We start from the raw sequence: 21,919 nt of genomic DNA on the forward strand, positions 1-21,919 counted from the left end.
ACCCACTCAGTCACTCACCCACCCACTCAATCACTCACCCACCCACTCACACAGTCACTCACCCACCCACCCACTCAATCACTCACCCACCCACCCACTCAGTCACTAACCCACTCAGTCACTCACTCACCTACTCAGTCACTCACCCACCCACCCACCCACTCACACAGTCACTCACCCACTAAATCACTCACCCACCCACACAGTCACTCACCCACTCAGTCACTCACCCACCCACTCAATTACTCACCCACCCACTCACACAGTCACTCAATCACCCACCTACCCACCCACTCAGTCACTCACCCACACCTCTGTCTAACCCCCCCCCCCCCCCCCCCCACAGTTAACTGGCCGCGCACACCGCAGGGCCATCCCAGCACGGCAGGCACCACGGCTTGCTGCTGCCTCATCAGGGGCGGTGACGAGCTCTACGTCGCCCACGTGGGAGACTCGCGAGCCGTCATCGCCCAGCGGCACCCCCGGGGAGGGGGCACCCCCGCAGACGGACCTCCCCCCCCTTCAACGCACCCCGTCTATTCATTGGCCCCCCCTTCCTCACTGCGACCCATTTATTCAGCGGGCCCCCCTTCTTCCTTGCGCCCCATTTATTCAGCGGACCCCCCTTCGGACATGGGCCCCCCTTCTGTGAAGGCCCACCTAGCCTGGGACGGAACCCCACCTACGCATGGCCAAGTCGTGGCGGACTTCATAGCGGCCATCGGCCAAGCCGTGGCAACACCGCAACCACCGCCACTGTCACAACCACCACAACTACAACCACAACCACCACTGTCACAACCACCACAACCACCACTGTCACAACCACCACCACCACTGTCACAACCACCACCACCACTGTCACAACCACCACCACTGTCACAACTACCACCACCACGGCCACCACTGTCACAACCACCACCACCACTGTCACAACCATCACCACCACGGCCACCACCACTGTCACAACCACCACCACCACTGTCACAACCACCACCACTGTCACAACCACCACCACCACGGCCACCACCACTGTCACAACCACCACTGTCACAACCACCACCACCACTGTCACAACCACCACCACTGTCACAACCACCACCACGGCCACCACTGTCACAACCACCACCACCACCACTGTCACAATCACCACCACGGCCACCACCACTGTCACAACCACCACCACCACCACGGCCACCACCTCTGTCACAACCACCACCACCACTGTCACAACCACCACCACTGTCACAACCACCATCACCACCGCCACCACCACCACTGTCACAACCACCACCACTACAACCACCGCCACGGCCACCACTGTCACAACTGTAGTGGGTTCCAGGACACGGAGACGGCAGAATAGAAGCAGCACTATTTATTTAAACCTTAACAAGGGTTACACTAGAAGGGGTAGCGGCCCCTCCACCCGTATAACTCAGGAACACACCCCAGGCTCTCTGGCCTAAGCTCTAGGCTCCCAGTTCCTCCTGGTAGGGCTCTAAGGGAGGCTATCAGATCCGGCCCTGGTTAGGCACAGATCTCGGCACCCCGCCGACCAGACCGGCCCTTAGAAGGACTCTGACTCTGGGGCTCTGGGGCCGCACCACTGGCTTGCTGTGCCGGCCCTGAAAAGGGCAGCGGTCACAGGAGTTCCAGGGTCTCACCTAGCTGGCCTTCTTTCTTCACTGGTTGCTTCAGCCTCGGGCCCCACACTCTGCCCCGAGCTCCCTGGCTCCCCGCACTTTATACCCACTGGAGCCTTAGCAGACGTTGTTGTAGCCACCAAGGTGTGGGTGAACCACACCTTCCCGTGTCATGTGTTTATTCCCCATAGCACCCCTACACAACCACCACCACCACCATGGCCACCACTGTCACAACCACCACCGCCCCGGCAGGAGGTGGACAAGGAGGAGGTGGTGGACGAGGTGGAGGAGGAGGTGGACGAGGTGGTGGACGAGATGGAAGAGGAGGAGGTGGACAAGGAGGTGGTGGTGGACAAGGAGGTGGACAAGGTGGTGGAGGTGGACGAGGTGGTGGAGGAGGTGGACGAGGTGGTGGATGAGGAGGTGGACGAGGTGGAGGAGGAGGTGGTGGACGAGGTGGTGGACGAGGTGGTGCCGCTACTTGCCGTGGCGTTGACGCGCGACCACAAGCCGGAGGATCCAGTGGAGATGGAACGCATCGAGAGGCTGGGCGGGCGGTAAGACATTCGTGTGTATGTGTGTGTGTGCCTATGATACCATCAGTTTAATTCGTGGTTTCGTGGTAATTAATTGAAGGTGGAGGGGTTACCAGCCCCTCGCACCCGTCCAGAGCCCCCGTTTAGCCCCTGTGGTGGACACATATGCCATGAGGGGAGGAGCCAATCAAAATTGGATCTCCCCCCACAGCGCTGTCCATGACAGAGTTGCCCGTCCGGCACCACGAGGAGGTAGGGGGTTGTTTTGCCATCAGCCAGTCATCTCAGTCAGTCGACCCGTGGCACCTGGGTCTGCCCCGTGACCTCCTGCCAGCGGGCGTTCGACACTTCACGTGGCCTCAGGGTGCACATAGCCTGGCACAAGCGTCGTGGTGACGTCACCGCCACTTAGTGGCGAATGGCGGTTGTTGATGATACCATCAGTAGGCCTGGGCTCTGGGTCGTTCTTTGTGCTTTTGGAGTACCTGACCCTCTGCTCACGATCATTAAGGACCTTCATGATGGTGAGCGGGCCCGGGTAAAACTACGTGGCCGGGAGTCAGAGCCATTCCCTGTACACCTTGGGGTGCGACAGGGATGTCCTCTGGCTCCCACATTATTTAACATCTATTTTGACCGCGTAGTTCGTGAAGCCTTCAATAGCTGTACCGGGGGAAACTCCATATGGTACAGATATAATGGGAGGCTGATCGATGCCCGGGTGCGGTCAAGGGATGGCTCCCTATTGCTCAACCACGTTATGTATGCTGATGATTTGGTAATAGCTGCTCATTCAGAGGAGGAATTGGAGACGCTGCTGCTGAGACTGGAGCGTGCCACTAAGAGGTGGGGCCTTACCATCAGCCCCACCAAAACTAAGCACCTGCCTGGGTATTTTGTACCATCAGACACTCCACCCCCACAACTCCCAATCGGTGATGGGGCAGTTGTGGAGAGAGTGGAGAGTTTCCCATACCTGTGCAGTGTGCTTATGACTGGCTCCAGTTTAACAGCAGAGGTCTCACTCCGAATCAGTCGAGCGGCAATATCTTTTCATCGGTTGCGTAACGTTGTGTGGAAGCTACCTGGCCTGTCGCTCCACACTAAGCTTCAGGTCTTCTCGGCCACGGTCATTCCCTCCCTTCTCTACGCTTGCGAAACGTGGACCCCCCTAATGAAACATATTCGCCGGTTAGAAACATTTAGGCTGGCCTGCCTACGATCCATCCTGGGTTTAACCAGACTGGATTGTGTGAGGAGCTCACAAATCCTTGAAAGATCTGGGAAAGGTCCCATCGGTGAGCTCCTCCGGCGGGCAAGGCTGCGATGGCTGGGTCATGTAGCCCGCATGCCCAGCCAACGCATGCCGAAACAGCTTTTGTTCGGCCGGATTGAGGGGGCTAAGCGGGCGCGGCACGGGCTAGAGAAGAGATGGAGTGATGTGGTACAGGAGGACGTGGAGCTGAGTGGACTTGCCGATGACTGGTACCAGCGGTGTCAAGATCGGCCTCTGTGGAGGAGGCTCGTGAAGGATGCTACTGGGCAGTTGGAGGCAGTCGCCCTCCAACAACAACGGAGGGCGGAGGAGCGACGCTCAGAACAACGAGCGGAGCGCCGGGTGGCTAAAGCACAGCAGGTTGGCACAGTAGGGGGCACAGGTGGTGCATCAGCCAGTCATCTCAGTCAGTCGACCCGTGGCACCTGGGTCTGCCCCGTGACCTCCTGCCAGCGGGCGTTCGACACTTCACGTGGCCTCAGGGTGCACATAGCCTGGCACAAGCGTCGTGATGACGTCACCGCCACTTAGTGGCGAATGACGGTTGTTGTTGTTGTGTGTATGTGGAGCCAGGAGATTGAATATCTACCCTCGGGGCTCCTCCAGAAACAACGAAAAACCACTACGGGTGGCCACGTGGAATGTTCGAACGCTCACTGCGGAGGAGAGGCTGCCACTCCTCTGTCGGGAGCTGGACCGGTACCGCCTGGATCTATGTGGCATTCAGGAGATCCGGTGGACCGGCTCTAGCTCCTGCCACCATGAGGGGTGGACAGTCCTATACTCGGGGCAGCAGACTGCCAAACAACAGGGTGTGGCTCTTCTTTTGAACAAAATAATGAAGGGGGCGTGGGAGCGTGGCGGTGAGGTGTGAGAAGCTGTAAGCCCCAGGCTACTTTGGGCTCGCCTTCCCATCAACCGGAGGCGAGGAATGGTGGTCGTGGTTACTTATGCCCCCACCGAAGATGAACATCCGTGGAGGGATGCAGGCAAAGCCGATGAGTCAGATGCCTTCTAGGACCTGTCACAGGTGCTGGCTAAAGTGGGCCCTCGGGATAGAGTCATGATGTTGGGTGACTTCAATGCCCGAGTTGGTCATGATACTGGCACCTGGTCTGGAGTGATTGGAGAGCATGGGCCAGATCAGCTCAATAACAACGGTAGGAGGCTACTAGATTTTTGTGCAGCCCATGGGCTTGTAATTTCCAACACGCTGTTCCGGCATCGGCGCATCCACACAACATCATGGATGCATGCCGGGTCCAAGCAAGAACATCTGCTGGACTACCTAGTGACGGACCAGCAGATGCGAGCCCATGTCCTTGACACCAGGACCTACCATGGAGCTGATCTGCCCTCTGACCATCGACTAGTCATCTGTAAGAAGCGCCTGCCATTCTTCCACTCCGGTGGTGGGTGTACACCCAGGACCCCATTCCAACCTAAAGTGGCCTGGTCTCAGTTATCTGATGAAAGTTGCAAGCGAGAATTTCATCATCGCTTGCGGCTGGGATTGGCATCATCCCCGACTCCTCCTGATGTCGAGGGTAAATGGGCAAGGTTTAGGACTGTGGCTCATGTAGCTGCAATGGCTGCTTTGGGTACGCGGTCCAGACCTCCCCAGAGACCCTGGCTGACAGAGGAGGTGTTCAGGATGGTTGAGAAAAAGCGACAGGCCCACTGTCATCGGCTACAGAATCCCACGTCAGAGAATGAGGAGGCTTACCGCAGCCTTCGCTAAGAAGTTCGGAGAGCCGTGAGGCGCTGCAAGGATGGGTGGTGGTCGCGGGTTGCTGAGGAGATGGAGTCTGCCTCAGTGGCCCGTGATCACAAATCTCTATTTAACTCCATCAAAAAAGTAACCTGCAGCGCCACACCTATTACCATCATTAGGGGAAAAAACGGTGATCCAATCTCCGACCCCCAGGAACAGGTTTACAGATTTGCTGAGCATTTCTGTGAGGTCTTGGGGGAGGGAAAATCCCTCAGCCAGGAAAACATCGTGGCACAAAGGGAGGATGACCCTGCTGAGGCTGCGGTGCCTCAAATATTGGAAGAAGTCACCCCCTGTGAGTGGCTGGCTGAGGTGCCATCTGTTGAGGAAGTACTGAAGGCGATCCGGAGTCTGAGACCAGGAAAGGCAGCGGGCAGAGATGATCTCCCAAGCGAAATGCTGAGGGAGGGTGGCGTTTGTGCACAGACTGCCCTATATGACATCATAACAACAGTCTGGACCACTGGACGGGTTCCGCAGGATTGGAAGGATGCCCTGGTGGTCCCCCTTTTTAAGAAGGGGGACCGCACAGACTGTAACAACTACAGGGGCATCTCACTCCTCAGTGTGCCGGGAAAGGTCCTGGCAAGGATTATTCAGCATCGCCTTGCCAGGCACGCTGAGGAGAGGCTTGCGGAGCCCCAATGTGGTTTCAGGAAAGGGCGGTCCTGCACAGATGCCATATTTTCTGTCCGTCTGCTACAGCAGAGGTGTAGGGAATTCCAACAAGACCTACATCTCTGCTTTATTGACCTGGTTAAGGCCTATGATACCATCAGTAGGCCTGGGCTCTGGGTCGTTCTTCGTGCTTTTGGAGTACCTGACCCTCTGCTCACGATCATTAAGGACCTTCATGATGGTGAGCGGGCCCGGGTAAAACTACGTGGCCGGGAGTCAGAGCCATTCCCTGTACACCTTGGGGTGCGACAGGGATGTCCTCTGGCTCCCACATTATTTAACATCTATTTTGACCACGTAGTTCGTGAAGCCTTCAATAGCTGTACCGGGGGAATCTCCATATGGTACAGATATAATGGGAGGCTAATCGATGCCCGGGTGCGGTCAAGGGATGGCTCCCTATTGCTCAACCACGTTATGTATGCTGATGACTTGGTAATAGCTGCTCAGTCAGAGGAGGAGTTGGAGACGCTGCTGCTGAGACTGGAGCGTGCCACTAAGAGGTGGGGCCTTACCATCAGCCCCACCAAAACTAAGCACCTGCCTGGGTATTTTGTACCATCGGACACTCCACCTCCACAACTCCCAATCGGTGATGGGGCAGTTGTGGAGAGAGTGGAGAGTTTCCCATACCTGGGCAGTGTGCTTATGACTGGCTCCAGTTTAACAGCAGAGGTCTCACTCCGAATCAGTCGAGCGGCAATATCTTTTCATCGGTTGCGTAACGCTGTGTGGAAGCTACCTGGTCTGTCGCTCCGCACTAAGCTTCAGGTCTTCTCGGCCACGGTCATTCCCTCCCTTCTCTACGCTTGCGAAACGTGGACCCCCCTAATGGAACATCTTCGCCGGTTAGAAACATTTAGGCTGGCCTGCCTACGATCCATCCTGGGTTTAACCAGACTGGATTGTGTGAGGAGCTCACAAATCCTTGAAAGATCTGGGCAGGGTCCCATCGGTGAGCTCCTCCGGCAGGCAAGGCTGCGATGGCTGGGTCATGTAGCCCGCATACCCAGCCACCGCATGCCGAAACAGCTTTTGTTTGGCCGGATTGAGGGGGCTAAGCGGGCGCGGCACGGGCTAGAGAAGAGATGGAGTGATGTGGTACAGGAGGACGTGGAGCTGAGTGGACTTGCCGATGACTGGTACCAGCGGTGTCAAGATCGGCCTCTGTGGAGGAGGCTCGTGAAGGATGCTACTGGGCAGTTGGAGGCAGTCGCCCTCCAACAACAACGGAGGGCGGAGGAGCGACGCTCACAACAGCGAGCGGAGCGCCGGGTGGCTAAAGCACAGCAGGTTGGCACAGTAGGGGGCACAGGTGGTGCATCAGCCAGTCATCTCAGTCAGTCGACCCGTGGCACCTGGGTCTGCCCCGTGACCTCCTGCCAGCGGGCGTTCGACACTTCACGTGGCCTCAGGGTGCACATAGCCTGGCACAAGCGTCGTGGTGACGTCACTGCCACTTAGTGGCGAATAGCGGTTGTTGTTGTTGTTGTTGTGTATGGGTGTATGGGGAGGAGTAGTTTAGTGGTTAGCGCGCTGTGCTACGAACCTGATGACCCGGGTTCGATTCCCGCTCACAGCCAACACCAGTCACAATTATCTGAACCGGTCCAGGGCCTCCCCTAGGTCAACTAAGCCTCAAATGAATACCTGGTACGGTGTGTAAACATCGCCACTAGGGAAACAAAGGCGGCCGGGCGTGGTGCTGGGCACCCACCCCCTCGTGTACCGTTCCGGCCTCCGTAGGTGCTGCTCGCTAACAGCACTTGCCCCTACAGTCTGTTACAGGCTACACGGGGGATCTTTGTCTTTGTGTGTGCTCGCTAACAGCACTTGCCCCTACAGTCTGTTACAGGCTACACGGGGGATCTTTGTCTTTGTGTGTGCTCGCTAACAGCACTTGCCCGCACAGTATGTTAAGGCTACACGGGGGATCTTTGTCTTTGTGTGTCTGCCCACCAGGGTGATGAGGAAGCCAGGGGGGCCTTGCCGTGTGGCCTGGAGGAGGCCCCTTGTGGCTCGCTGCGGCCCTGGGCAGCAAAGCTCAGCCACGGAGGACATCCCCTTCCTGGCCGTGTCACGCTCCCTCGGTACACACACACACACCTACACACACACCTACACACACACCTATACACACCTACACACATACACCTACACAAAGATCAAAGACAAAGATCCCCCATATAGCCTTAACAGACTGTAGGGGCAAGTGCTGTTAGCGAGCACCTATGAAGGCCGGAACGGTACACGAGGGGGTGGGTGGCCAGCACCACGCCCGACCGCCTTTGTTTCCCTAGTGGCAATGTTTTCACACCGCACCAGGTACTCATTTGAGGCTGAGTCGACCTAGGGGAGGCCCGGGACCGGTTCAGATAATCGTCACTGGTGTTGGCCGTGAGCGGGAATCGAACCCGGGTCGCCAGGTTCATAGTGCAGCGCGCTAACCGCTACACTATCACTCCCCACCTACACACACACCTACACACACACACACACACCTACACACACACACACCTACACACACCTACACACACACACACCTACACACACACACCTACACACACACACACACCTACACACACACACAGCTACACACACACCTACACACACACCTACACAACAACAACAACAACCGCCATTCGCCACTAAGTGGCGGTGACGTCACCACGACGCTTGTGCCAGGCTATGTGCACCCTGACGCCACGTGAAGTGTCGAACGCCCGCTGGCAGGAGGTCACGGGGCAGACCCAGGTGCCACGGGTCGACTGATTGAGATGACTGGCTGATGCACTACCTGTGCCCCCTACTGTGCCAACCTGCTGTGCTTTAGCCACCCGGCGCTCCGCTCGTTGTTCTGAGCGTCGCTCCTCCGCCCTCCATTGTTGTTGGAGGGCGACTACCTCCAACTGCCCAGTAGCATCCTTCACGAGCCTCCTCCACAGAGGCCGATCTTGACACCGCTGGTACCAGTCATCGGCAAGTCCACTCAGCTCCACCTCCTCCTGTACCACATCACTCCATCTCTTCTCTAGCCCGTGCCGCGCTCGTTTAGCCCCCTCAATCCGGCCGAACAAAAGCTGTTTCGGCATGCGGTGGCTGGGCATGCGGGCTACATGACCCAGCCATCGCAGCCTTGCCCGCCGGAGGAGCTCACCGATGGTGCCTTGCCCAGATCTTTCAAGGATTTGTGAGCTCCTCACACAATCCAGCCTGGTTAAACCCAGGATGGATCGTAGGCAGGCCAGCCTAAATGTTTCACACCAGCGAAGATGTTCCATTAGGGGGGTCCACGTTTCGCAAGCGTAGAGAAGGGAGGGAATGACCGTGGCTGAGAAGACTTGACGCTTAGTGCGGAGCGACAGACTAGGTAGCTTCCACACAGCGTTACGCAACCGATGAAAAGATATTGCCGCTCGACTGATTCGGAGTGAGACCTCTGCTGTTAAACTGGAGCCGGTCATAAGCACACTGCCCAGGTATGGGAAACTCTCCACTCTCTCCACAACTGCCCCATCACCGATTGGGAGTTGTGGGGGTGGAGTGTCCGCTGGTACAAAATACCCAGGCAGGTGCTTAGTTTTGGTGGGGCTGATGGTAAAGCCCCACCTCTTAGTGGCACGCTCCAGTCTCAGCAGCAGCGTCTCCAACTCCTCCTCTGAATGAGCAGCTATTACCAAATCATCAGCATACATGACGTGGTTGAGCAATAAGGAGCCATCCCTTGACCGCACCCGGGCATCGATCAGCCTACCATTATATATGTACCATATGGAGATTCCCCCGGTACAGCTATTGAAGGCTTCACGAACTACATGGTCAAAATAGATGTTAAATAATGTGGGAGCCAGAGGACATCCCTGTCGCACCCCAAGGTGTACAGGGAATGGCTCTGACTCCCGGCCACGTAGTTTTACCCGGGCCCGCTCACCATCATGAAGGTCCTTAATGATCATGAGCAGAGGGTCAGGTACTCCAAAAGCATGAAGAACAACCCAGAGCCCAGGTCTACTGATGGTATCATAGGCCTTGACCAGGTCAAGAAAGCAGATATGTAGGTCTTTTTGGAATTCCCTACACCTCTGCTGTAGCAGACGGACAGAAAATATGGCATCTTTGCAGGACCGCCCTTTCCTGAAACCGCATTGGGGCTCCGCAAGCCTCTCCTCAGCGTGCCTGGCAAGGCGATGTTGAATAATCCTTGCCAGGACCTTTCCCGGCACACTGAGGAGTGAGATGCCCCTGTAGTTGTTACAGTCTGTGCGGTCCCACTTCTTAAAAAGGGGGACCACCAGGGCATCCTTCCAATCCTGCGGAACCCGTCCAGTGGTCCAGACTGTTGTTATGATGTCATATAGGGCAGTCTGTGCACAAACGCCGCCCTCCCTCAGCATTTCGCTTGGGAGATCATCTCTGCCCGCTGCCTTTCCTGGTCTCAGACTCCGGATCGCCTTCAGTACTTCCTCAACAGATGGCACCTTAGCCAGCCACTCACAGGGGGTGACTTCTTCCAATATTTGAGGCACCGCAGCCTCAGCAGGGTCATCCTCACTTTGTGCCACGATGTTTTCCTGATTGAGGGATTTTCCCTCCCCCAGGACCTCACAGAAATGCTCAGCAAATCTGCAAACCTGTTCCTGGGGGTCGAAGATTGGGTCACCGTTTTTTCCCCTAATGATGGTAATAGGTGTGGCGCTGCAGATTACTTTTTTGATGGAGTTAAATAGAGATTTGTGATCACGGGCCACTGAGGCAGACTCCATCTCCTCAGCAACCCGCGACCACCACCCATCCTTGCAGCACCTCATGGCTCTCCGAAGTGGGCCTGTCGTTTTTTCTCAACCATCCTGAACACCTCCTCTGTCAGCCAGGGTCTCTGGGGAGGTCTGGACCGTGTACCCAAAGCAGCCATTGCAGCTGCATGAGTCACAGTCCTAAACCTCGCCCATTTACCCTCGACATCAGGAGGAGTCAGGGATGATGCCAATCCCAGCCGCAAGCAATGATGAAATTCTCACTTGCAACTTTCATCAGATAACTGAGACCAGGCCACTTTAGGTTGGAATGGGTCCTGGGTGTACACCCACCACCGGAGTTGAAGAATAGCAGGCACATCTTGCAGATGACTAGTCGGATGGTCAGAAGGCAGATCAGCTCCACGGTAGGTCCTGGTGTCAAGGACATGGGCTCGCATCCGCTGGTCCGTCACTATCTAGTCCAGCAGATGTTCTTGCTTGGACCCGGCATGCATCCATGATGTTGTGTGGATGCGCCGATGCCGGAACAGCGTGTTGGTAATTACTAGCCCATGGGCTGCACAAAAATCTAGCAGCCTTCTACCGTTGTTATTGAGCTGATCTGGCCCATGCCCTCCAATCACTCCAGACCAGGTGCCAGTATCATGACCAACTCGGGCATTGAAGTCACCCAACATGATGACTCTATCCCGAGGGGCCACTTTAGCCAGCACCTGTAACAGGAGGTCATAGAAGTCATCTGACTCATCGGCTTTGCCTGCATCCCTCCACGGATGTTCATCTTCGGTGGGGGCATAAGTAACCACGACCACCATTCCTCGCCTCCAGTTGATGGGAAGGCGAGCCCAAAGTAGCCTGGGACTTACAGCTTCCCACACCTCACCGCCATGTTCCCACGCCCCTTTATTCTTTTGTTCAAAAGAAGAGCCACACCCTGTTGTTTGGCAGTCTGCTGCCCCGAGTAGAGGACTGTCCACCCCTCATAGTGGCAGGAGCCAGAGCCGGTCCACCGGACCTCCTGAATGCCACATAGATCCAGGCGGTACCGGTCCAGCTCCCGACAGAGGAGTGGCAGCCTCTCCTCCGCAGTGAGTGTTCGAACATTCCACGTGGCCACCCGTAGTGGTTTTTCGTTGTTTCTGGAGGAGCCCCGAGGGTAGATATTCAATCTCCTGGCTCCGCCAATTGGGGTTTGGCCAGGAGACGTCATAGACGCCTGGCCTCCCGGGGCCTCCGGCACAAGCTTATTAGTTATATATTCTTAATTCGTGGTTTAGTGGTAATTAATTGAAGGTGGAGGGGTTACCAGCCCCTCGCATCCATCCAGAGCCCCCGTTTAGCCCCTGTGTGTGTATGTAGAGGAGCCAATCAAAATTGGACCTCCCCCCACAGCACTGTCCACGACAGAGTTGCCCGTCCGGCACACACACCTACACACACACCTACACACACCTACACACACACCTATACACACACCTACACACACCTACACACACCTACACACACACCTACACACACACCTACACACACCTACACAACAACAACAACAACCGCCATTCGCCACTAAGTGGCGGTGACGTCACCACGACGCTTGTGCCAGGCTATGTGCACCCTGAGGCCACGTGAAGTGTCGAACGCCCGCTGGCAGGAGGTCACGGGGCAGACCCAGGTGCCACGGGTCGACTGACTGAGATGACTGAGATGACTGGCTGATGCACCACCTGTGCCCCCTACTGTGCCAACCTGCTGTGCTTTAGCCACCCGGCGCTCCGCTCGCTGTTGTGAGCGTCGCTCCTCCGCCCTCCGTTGTTGTTGGAGGGCGACTGCCTCCAACTGCCCAGTAGCATCCTTCACGAGCCTCCTCCACAGAGGCCGATCTTGACACCGCTGGTACCAGTCATCGGCAAGTCCACTCAGCTCCACGTCCTCCTGTACCACATCACTCCATCTCTTCTCTAGCCCGTGCCGTGCCCGCTTAGCCCCCTCAATCCGGCCAAACAAAAGCTGTTTCGGCATGCGGTGGCTGGGCATGCGGGCTACATGACCCAGCCATCGCAGCCTTGCCTGCCGGAGGAGCTCACCGATGGGACCCTGCCCAGATCTTTCAAGGATTTGTGAGCTCCTCACACAATCCAGTCTGGTTAAACCCAGGATGGATCGTAGGCAGGTCAGCCTAAATGTTTCTAACCGGCGAAGATGTTCCATTAGGGGGGTCCACGTTTCGCAAGCGTAGAGAAGGGAGGGAATGACCGTGGCCGAGAAGACCTGAAGCTTAGTGCGGAGCGACAGACCAGGTAGCTTCCACACAGCGTTACGCAACCGATGAAAAGATATTGCCGCTCGACTGATTCGGAGTGAGACCTCTGCTGTTAAACTGGAGCCAGTCATAAGCACACTGCCCAGGTATGGGAAACTCTCCACTCTCTCCACAACTGCTCCATCACCGATTGGGAGTTGTGGGGGTGGAGTGTCCGATGGTACAAAATACCCAGGCAGGTGCTTAGTTTTGGTGGGGCTGATGGTAAGGCCCCACCTCTTAGTGGCACGCTCCAGTCTCAGCAGCAGCGTCTGCAACTCCTCCTCTGACTGAGCAGCTATTACCAACACCTACACACACACCTACACACACACACCTACACACACACACTTACACACACACACACCTACACACACACCTACACACACCTACACACACACCTACACACACACACACCTATACACACCCGTGGCACCTCCTGGCGACCTCCTGCCAGCGGGCATTCGACACTTCATCTGGCGTTAAAAGTGCACGTAGCCTGGCACAGGCGCCCTGGTTATGTCATCGCCACCTAATGGCGAATGGCAGTTGTTGTGAAACGTGTGTTCATGTATATGTGTGTGTACGCATAGGTGTATTTACGTGTGTGTTTACGAGTGTGTGTACGTGTGTGTACGTGTGTGTGTGTACGTGTGTGTGTGTACGTGTGTGTGTACGTGTGTGTACGTGTGTGTGTACGTGTGTGTGTACGTGTGTGCGTGTGTGTGTACGTGTGTGCGTGTGTACGTGTGTGTGTACGTGTGTCCGTGTGTGTACGTGTCCATGTGTGTGTGTACGTGTGTGTGTGTGTACGTGTGTGTACGTGTGTGTGTGTACGTGTGTAAGTGTGTGTGTTCGTGTGTGTACGTGTGTGTGTGTACGTTTGTGTGTACGTGTATGTGTGTGCGTACGTGTGTACGTGTGTGTGTGTACGTGTGTGTGTGTACGTGTGTGTGTGTACGTGTGTGTGTGTGTACGTGTGTGTGTACGTGTGTGTGTGTACGTGTGTGTGTACGTGTGTGTGTGTACGTGTGTGTGTGTACGTGTGTGTGTGTACGTGTGTACGTGTGTGAGTGTGTACGTGTGTGTGTGTACGTGTGTGTGTGTACGTGTGCACGTGTGCGTGTGTGTACGTGTGTGTGTGTGTACGTGTGTGTGAGTGTGTACGTGTGTGAGTATGTACGTGTGTGAGTGTGTGTGTGTACGTGTGTACGTGTGTGTGTACGTGTGTGTGTGTGTTCGTGTGTGTGTGTACGTGTGTGTGTGTGGTACGTGTGTGTGTGTACGTATGTGTGTGTACGTGTGTGTGTACGTGTGTGTGTGTGTGTGTACGTGTGTGTGTGTGTTGGCGATATCCCACAGGGGACCTCTGGAGCTACGACTTTGCGAGCGCCCAGTTTGTGGTCTCCCCCGAGCCGGACGTCAGCGCCTACAGGCTGGACCCAGGGCACCACCGCTACCTGGTGCTGGCCACCGACGGAGTCTGGGATGTCCTCACGCCCACAGAGGCCGTGGCGCTCTGTCATCGTGCGGACGCACAGCAGCAGCAGCGAGCACGGGCACGTCTACATACACACACACACGTCTACATACACACACACATATACACACACGTCTACATACACACACACACGTCTACATACACACACACGTCTACATACACACACACGTCTACATACACACACACACATATACACACACGTCTACATACACACACATGCCTACATACACACACGTCTACATACACACACACACACGTCTACATACACACACACTATACACTTACACACGTTTACATACACACACACACGTTTACACACACACACACGTCTACATACACACACACACTATATACACACACACACACACGTCTACATACACACACACACGTCTACATACACACACACGTCTACATACACACACACATCTACATACACACACACACGTCTACATACACACACACACGTCTACATGCACACACACACACGTCTACATACACACACACACGTCTACATACACACACACGCGTCTACATACGCACACACGTCTACATACACACACGTCTACATACACACACACACGTCTACATACACACACACGTCTACATACACACGTCTACACACACACACGTCTACATACACACACGTCTACACACACACACTATACATACACACACACACACACGTCTACATACACGCACACACGTCTACATATACACACACGTCTACATACACACACACATCTACATACACACACACACGTCTACATACACACACACACGTCTACATACACACACACACGTCTACATACACACAAACGTCTACATACACACACACACGTCTACATACACACACACACGTCTACATACACTCACACACGTCTACATACACACACACACGTCTACATACACACACACACATCTACATACACACACACACGTCTACATACACACACACACACGTCTACATACACACACGTCTACATACACACACACGTCTACATACACACACGTCTACATGCACACACACACACGTCTACATACACACACACGTCTACATACACACACACACACGTCTACACACACACACACGCCTACATACACACACACACGTCTACATACACACACACACGTCTACATACACACACTTACACACGTCTACATACACACACACACGTTTACACACACACACACGTCTACATACACACACACACTATATACACACACACACACGTCTACATACACACACACACGTCTACATACACACGTCTACACACACACACGTCTACATACACACACACGCGTCTACATACGCACACACGTCTACATACACACACGTCTACATACACACACACGTCTACATACACACACACACGTCTACATACACACGTCTACACACACACACGTCTACATACACACACACACGTCTACACACACACACTATACATACACACACACACGTCTACATACACGCACACACGTCTACATACACACACACATCTACATACACACACACACGTCTACATACACTCACACACGTCTACATACACGCACACACATCTACATACACACACACACGTCTACATACACACACACACACGTCTACATACACACACATATACACACACGTCTACATACACACACACACGTCTACATGCACACACACACGTCTACATACACACACACGTCTACATACACACACACACGTCTACACACACACACGTCTACATACACACACACGTCTACATGCACACACACACGTCTACATACACACACACGTCTACATACACACACACACACGTCTACACACACACACGCCTACATACACACACACACGTCTACATACACACACACGTCTACATACACACACACTATACACTTACACACGTCTACATACACACACACACGTCTACATACACACACACGTCTACACACACACACACTATATACACACACACACACGTCTACATACACACACACGTCTACATACACACACACACGTCTACATACACACACACACGTCTACATCCACACACACACATCTACACACACACACGTCTACATACACACACACACGTCTACATACACACACACGTCTACATACACACACACACGTCTACATCCACACACACACATCTACACACACACACGTCTACATACACACACACACGTCTACATACACACACACGTCTACATACACACGTCTACACACACACACGTCTACATACACACACACGTCTACACACACACACTATACATACACACACACACGTCTACATACACGCACACACGTCTACATACACACACACATCTACATACACACACACACGTCTACATACACACACACACGTCTACATACACACACACACGTCTACACACACACGTCTACATGCACTTACACGTCTCATCCTGCAGGCCAGCGGTGGTGGTGGTGCCGGTGGTGGTGGTGGTGATGTCGGTGGTGGTGCCGGTGGTTGTGCTGGTGGTGGTGCCGGTGGTTGTGCCGGTGGTTGTGCTGCTGGTGGTGCCGGTGGTTGTGCTGCTGGTGGTGCCGGTTGTTGTGCCGGTGGTGCCAGCAGCAGCGGTGTAGACCTGACGCTGGCGCAGGCGCTGGTGGCGGAGGCGCTGTCCCGCTGGCACCGGCTCGGCACCAAGGCCGACAACGTGAGCGCCGTGGTGGCGCGGCTGTGCCCGTCGGCGGCGTCGCCGGCGCCCCGGCTCGGTGCCGACGGCGCCGCCGGCGCCGTGCTCGTTGCCGGCGGAGGAGGAATGGTCGCTGGTGGTGGTGGTGGTGGTGGCGCCGTCCGTGCGTCAGCCCTGGCCAGGAGTGGAACCGAGGTTCTACGAGGGCCGGGCACCGAGGAGCTACCCAGCAACAACAGCAGCAGCAGCAACAACAACAGCAACAGCAGCAGCGGCAACAGCAGCAGTGGGAAGTTCACTCCACTGCTGGCTGACCTGGTGAGGGCACCGTCACGATGCGTGGTGTGTGTGTGTGTGTACATGTGTATGTGTGTATGTGTGTGCGTGTGTACGTGTGTTTGTTTGTATGTGTATTTGTGTGCGTGTGTATGTGTGTTTGTGTGTATGTGTGCGTGTTTGTGTGTGTGTACGTGTGTACGTGTGCGTGTGTGTGCGTGTGTTTGTGCGTGTGTGTACGTGTGTTTGTGTGTATGTGTGTACGTGTGTGTGTGTTTGTGTGTATGTGTGCGTGTTTGTGTGTGTACGTGTGTGTGTATATGTGTTTATGTGTGTTTGTGTGTATGTGTGCGTGTTTGTGTGTGTACGTGTGTGTGTATATGTGTTTGTGTGTGTATGTGTTTGTGTGTATGTGTGTTTGTGTGTATGTGTGTGTGTTTGTGTGTACGTGTGTGTGTGTGTGTGGATGTGTACGTGTGTGTGTACGTGTGTTTGTGTGTAAGTGTGCGTGTGTTTGTCTGTCCAGCGAAACGATCCCCTACCTCATTGGTGTCGGACGGTAATGCTGTGACTCTGTGTGTGGTGAGTCTATGGTTCTTTGTGTGTGGTGAGTCTATGGGTCTCTGTGTGAGTGAGTCTATGGGTCTCTGTGTGTGGTGAGTCTCTGGGTCTCTGTGTGTGGTGAGTCTATGGGTCTCTGTGTGTGATGAGTCTATGGGTCTCTGTGTGTGGTGAGTCTATGGGTCTCTGTGTGTGGTGAGTCTATGGGTCTCTGTGTGAGTGAGTCTATGGGTCTCTGTGTGTGGTGAGTCTATGGGTCTCTGTGTGTGGTGAGTCTATGGGTCTCTGTGTGTGATGAGTCTATGGGTCTCTGTGTGTGGTGAGTCTATGGGTTTCTGTGTGTGGTGAGTCTATGGGTCTCTGTGTGTGGTGAGTCTATGGGTCTCTGTGTGTGGTGAGTCTATGGGTCTCTGTGTGTGGTGAGTCTATGGGTCTCTGTGTGTGGTGAGTCTATGGGTCTCTGTGTGTGGTGAGTCTATGGTTCTCTGTGTGGTGAGTCTATGGGTCTCTGTGTGTGGTGAGTCTATGGGTCTCTGTGTGTGGTGAGTCTGTGGGTCTCTGTGTGGTGAGTCTATGGGTCTCTGTGTGTGGTGAGTCTATGGGTCTCTGTGTGTGATGAGTCTATGGGTCTCTGTGTGTGGTGAGTATATGGGTCTCTATGTGTGGTGAGTCTATGGGTCTCTGTGTGTGGTGAGTCTATGGGTCTCTGTGTGATGAGTCTATGGGTCTCTGTGTGTGGTGAGTCTATGGGTCTCTGTGTGTGGTGAGTCTGTGGGTCTCTGTGTGTGGTGAGTCTATGGGTCTCTGTGTGTGGTGAGTCTATGGGTCTCTGTGTGTGGTGAGTCTATGGGTTTCTGTGTGTGGTGAGTCTATGGGTCTCTGTGTGTGGTGAGTCTATGGGTCTCTGTGTGAGTGAGTCTATGGGTCTCTGTGTGTGGTGAGTCTATGGGTCTCTGTGTGTGGTGAGTCTATGGGTCTCTGTGTGTGATGAGTCTATGGGTCTCTGTGTGTGGTGAGTCTATGGGTCTCTGTGTGTGGTGAGTCTATGGGTCTCTGTGTGTGGTGAGTCTATGGGTCTCTGTGTGTGGTGAGTCTATGGGTCTCTGTGTGTGGTGAGTCTATGGGTCTCTGTGTGTGGTGAGTCTATGGGTCTCTGTGTGTGGTGAGTCTATGGTTCTCTGTGTGGTGAGTCTATGGGTCTCTGTGTGTGGTGAGTCTATGGGTCTCTGTGTGTGGTGAGTCTGTGGGTCTCTGTGTGGTGAGTCTATGGGTCTCTGTGTGTGGTGAGTCTATGGGTCTCTGTGTGTGATGAGTCTATGGGTCTCTGTGTGTGGTGAGTATATGGGTCTCTATGTGTGGTGAGTCTATGGGTCTCTGTGTGTGGTGAGTCTATGGGTCTCTGTGTGATGAGTCTATGGGTCTCTGTGTGTGGTGAGTCTATGGGTCTCTGTGTGTGGTGAGTCTGTGGGTCTCTGTGTGTGGTGAGTCTATGGGTCTCTGTGTGTGGTGAGTCTATGGGTCTCTGTGTGTGGTGAGTCTATGGGTCTCTGTGTGTGGTGAGTCTATGAGTCTCTGTGTGTGGTGAGTCTATGGGTCTCTGTGTGTGGTGAGTCTATGGGTCTCTGTGTGTGGTGAGTCTATGAGTCTCTGTGTGTGGTGAGTCTATGGGTCTCTGTGTGTGGTGAGTCTATGAGTCTCTGTGTGTGGTGAGTCTATGGGTCTCTGTGTGTGGTGAGTCTATGGGTCTCTGTGTGTGGTGAGTCTATGGGTCTCTGTGTGTGATGAGTCTGTGGGTCTCTGTGTGTGGTGAGTCTATGGGTCTCTGTGTGTGGTGAGTCTATGGGTCTCTGTGTGTGGTGAGTCTATGGGTCTCTGTGTGTGGTGAGTCTATGAGTCTCTGTGTGTGGTGAGTCTATGGGTCTCTGTGTGTGGTGAGTCTATGGGTCTCTGTGTGTGGTGAGTCTATGGGTCTCTGTGTGTGATGAGTCTGTGGGTCTCTGTGTGTGGTGAGTCTATGGGTCTCTGTGTGTGGTGAGTCTATGGGTCTCTGTGTGTGGTGAGTCTATGGGTCTCTGTGTGGTGAGTCTATGGGTCTCTGTGTGTGGTGAGTCTATGGGTCTCTGTGTGTGGTGAGTCTATGGGTCTCTGTGTGGTGAGTCTGTGGGTCTCTGTGTGTGGTGAGTCTATGGGTCTCTGTGTGTGGTGAGTCTGTGGGTCTCTGTGTGGTGAGTCTATGGGTCTCTGTGTGTGGTGAGTCTATGAGTCTCTGTGTGTGGTGAGTCTATGGGTCTCTGTGTGTGGTGAGTCTATGAGTCTCTGTGTGTGGTGAGTCTATGGGTCTCTGTGTGTGGTGAGTCTATGGGTCTCTGTGTGTGGTGAGTCTATGGGTCTCTGTGTAGTGAGTCTGTGGGTCTCTGTGTGTGGTGAGTCTATGGGTCTCTGTGTGTGGTGAGTCTATGGGTCTCTGTGTGTGGTGAGTCTATGGGTCTCTGTGTGTGGTGAGTCTGTGGGTCTCTGTGTATGGTGAGTCTATGGGTCTCTGTGTGTGGTGAGTCTATGGGTCTCTGTGTGTTGTGAGTCTATGGGTCTCTGTGTGTGGTGAGTCTATGGGTCTCTATGTGGTGAGTCTATGGGTCTCTGTGTGTGGTGAGTCTATGGGTCTCTGTGTGTGGTGAGTCTATGGGTCTCTGTGTGGTGAGTCTATGGGTCTCTATGTGTGGTGAGTCTATGGGTCTCTGTGTGTGGTGAGTCTATGGGTCTCTGTGTGTGGTGAGTCTGTGGGTCTCTGTGTGTGGTGAGTTTATGGGTCTCTGTGTGTGGTGAGTCTATGGGTCTCTGTGTGTGGTGAGTCTATAGGTCTCTGTGTGTGGTGAGTATATGGGTCTCTATGTGTGGTGAGTCTATGGGTCTCTGTGTGTGGTGAGTTTATGGGTCTCTGTGTGATGAGTCTATGGGTCTCTGTGTGTGGTGAGTCTATGGGTCTCTGTGTGTGGTGAGTCTATGGGTCTCTGTGTGTGGTGAGTCTATGGGTCTCGGTGTGTGGTGAGTCTATGGGTCTCTATGTGTGGTGAGTCTTTGGGTCTCTGTGTGTGGGTAACTCCCCACCCCCTCCCTTTCCAGGGCTGCAGCCAGGAGGAGATTCCCAGCAAGCGCAGCCGCAGGAGCGGTCCTCACGAGGGCACCGCCTCAGACTAGCACCTCAGACTAGCGCCGCAGACTAGTACCTCAGACTAGCGCCTCAGACTAGCACCTCAGACTAGCGCCTCAGACTAGCGCCTCAGACTAGCGCCTCAGACTGGTGCCTCAGACTAGCACCTCAGACTGGCGCCTCAGACTAGCGCCTCGGACTAGCGCCTCAGACTAGTGCCTCAGACTAGTGCCTCAGACTAGCGCCTCAGACTGGTGCCTCAGACTAGCACCTCAGACTAGCGCCTCAGACTAGCGCCTCAGACTTGCGCCTCAGACTAGCGCCTCAGACTAGCGCCTCAGACTAGCGGGGACCCTGGTAGAGGGACCCCGGTAGATGGACCCTGGGACCCTGGTAGAGGGACCCTGGTAGAGGGACCCTAGTAGTGGGACCCTGGTAGAGGGACCCTGGTAGAGGGACCCTGGTAGTGGGACCCCGGTAGAGGGACCCCGGTAGAGGGACCCCGGTAGAGGGACCCTGGTAGGGGGACCCTAGTAGAGGCCTGGTAGTGGGACCCTGGTAGTGGGACCCTGGTAGTGGGACCCTGGTAGTAGGACCCTGGTAGAGGGACTCCGGTAGAGGGACCCTGGTAGTGGGACCCCGGTAGAGGGACCCCAGTAGAGGGACCCTGGTAGAGGGACCATGGTAGAGGGACCCTGGTAGAGGGACCCTGGTAGAGGGACCCTGGTAGTGGGACCCTGGTAGAGGGACCCCGGTAGAGGGACCCCGGTAGAGGGACCCTGGTAGAGGGACCCTGGTAGAGGGTCCCTGGTAGAGGGACCCTGGTA

General features: G+C 54.7%; 1 protein-coding gene across 1 annotated transcript; it reads left to right on the top strand.

Annotated features, from left to right (window-relative positions):
- The first annotated feature begins 1,960 nt into the window (after positions 1-1,960).
- LOC116937965 (uncharacterized) lies at positions 1,961-21,536 on the top strand. Its single transcript, XM_076059545.1, has 5 exons — positions 1,961-2,206; positions 7,876-8,003; positions 14,329-14,525; positions 16,880-17,425; positions 21,065-21,536. The coding sequence occupies exons 1-5, from the start codon at positions 1,965-1,967 to the stop codon at positions 21,137-21,139; spliced, it is 1,188 nt and encodes a 395-aa protein (XP_075915660.1). The 5' UTR covers positions 1,961-1,964; the 3' UTR covers positions 21,140-21,536.
- The last annotated feature ends 383 nt before the right edge of the window (positions 21,537-21,919 follow it).

The sequence above is a fragment of the Petromyzon marinus genome, unplaced genomic scaffold, assembly GCF_048934315.1.
Source record: "Petromyzon marinus isolate PM22_M1 ecotype Great Lakes invasive population unplaced genomic scaffold, UKy_Petmar_22M1.pri1.0 PM_G_Scaffold_11, whole genome shotgun sequence".
NCBI lineage: Eukaryota > Metazoa > Chordata > Hyperoartia > Petromyzontiformes > Petromyzontidae > Petromyzon > Petromyzon marinus.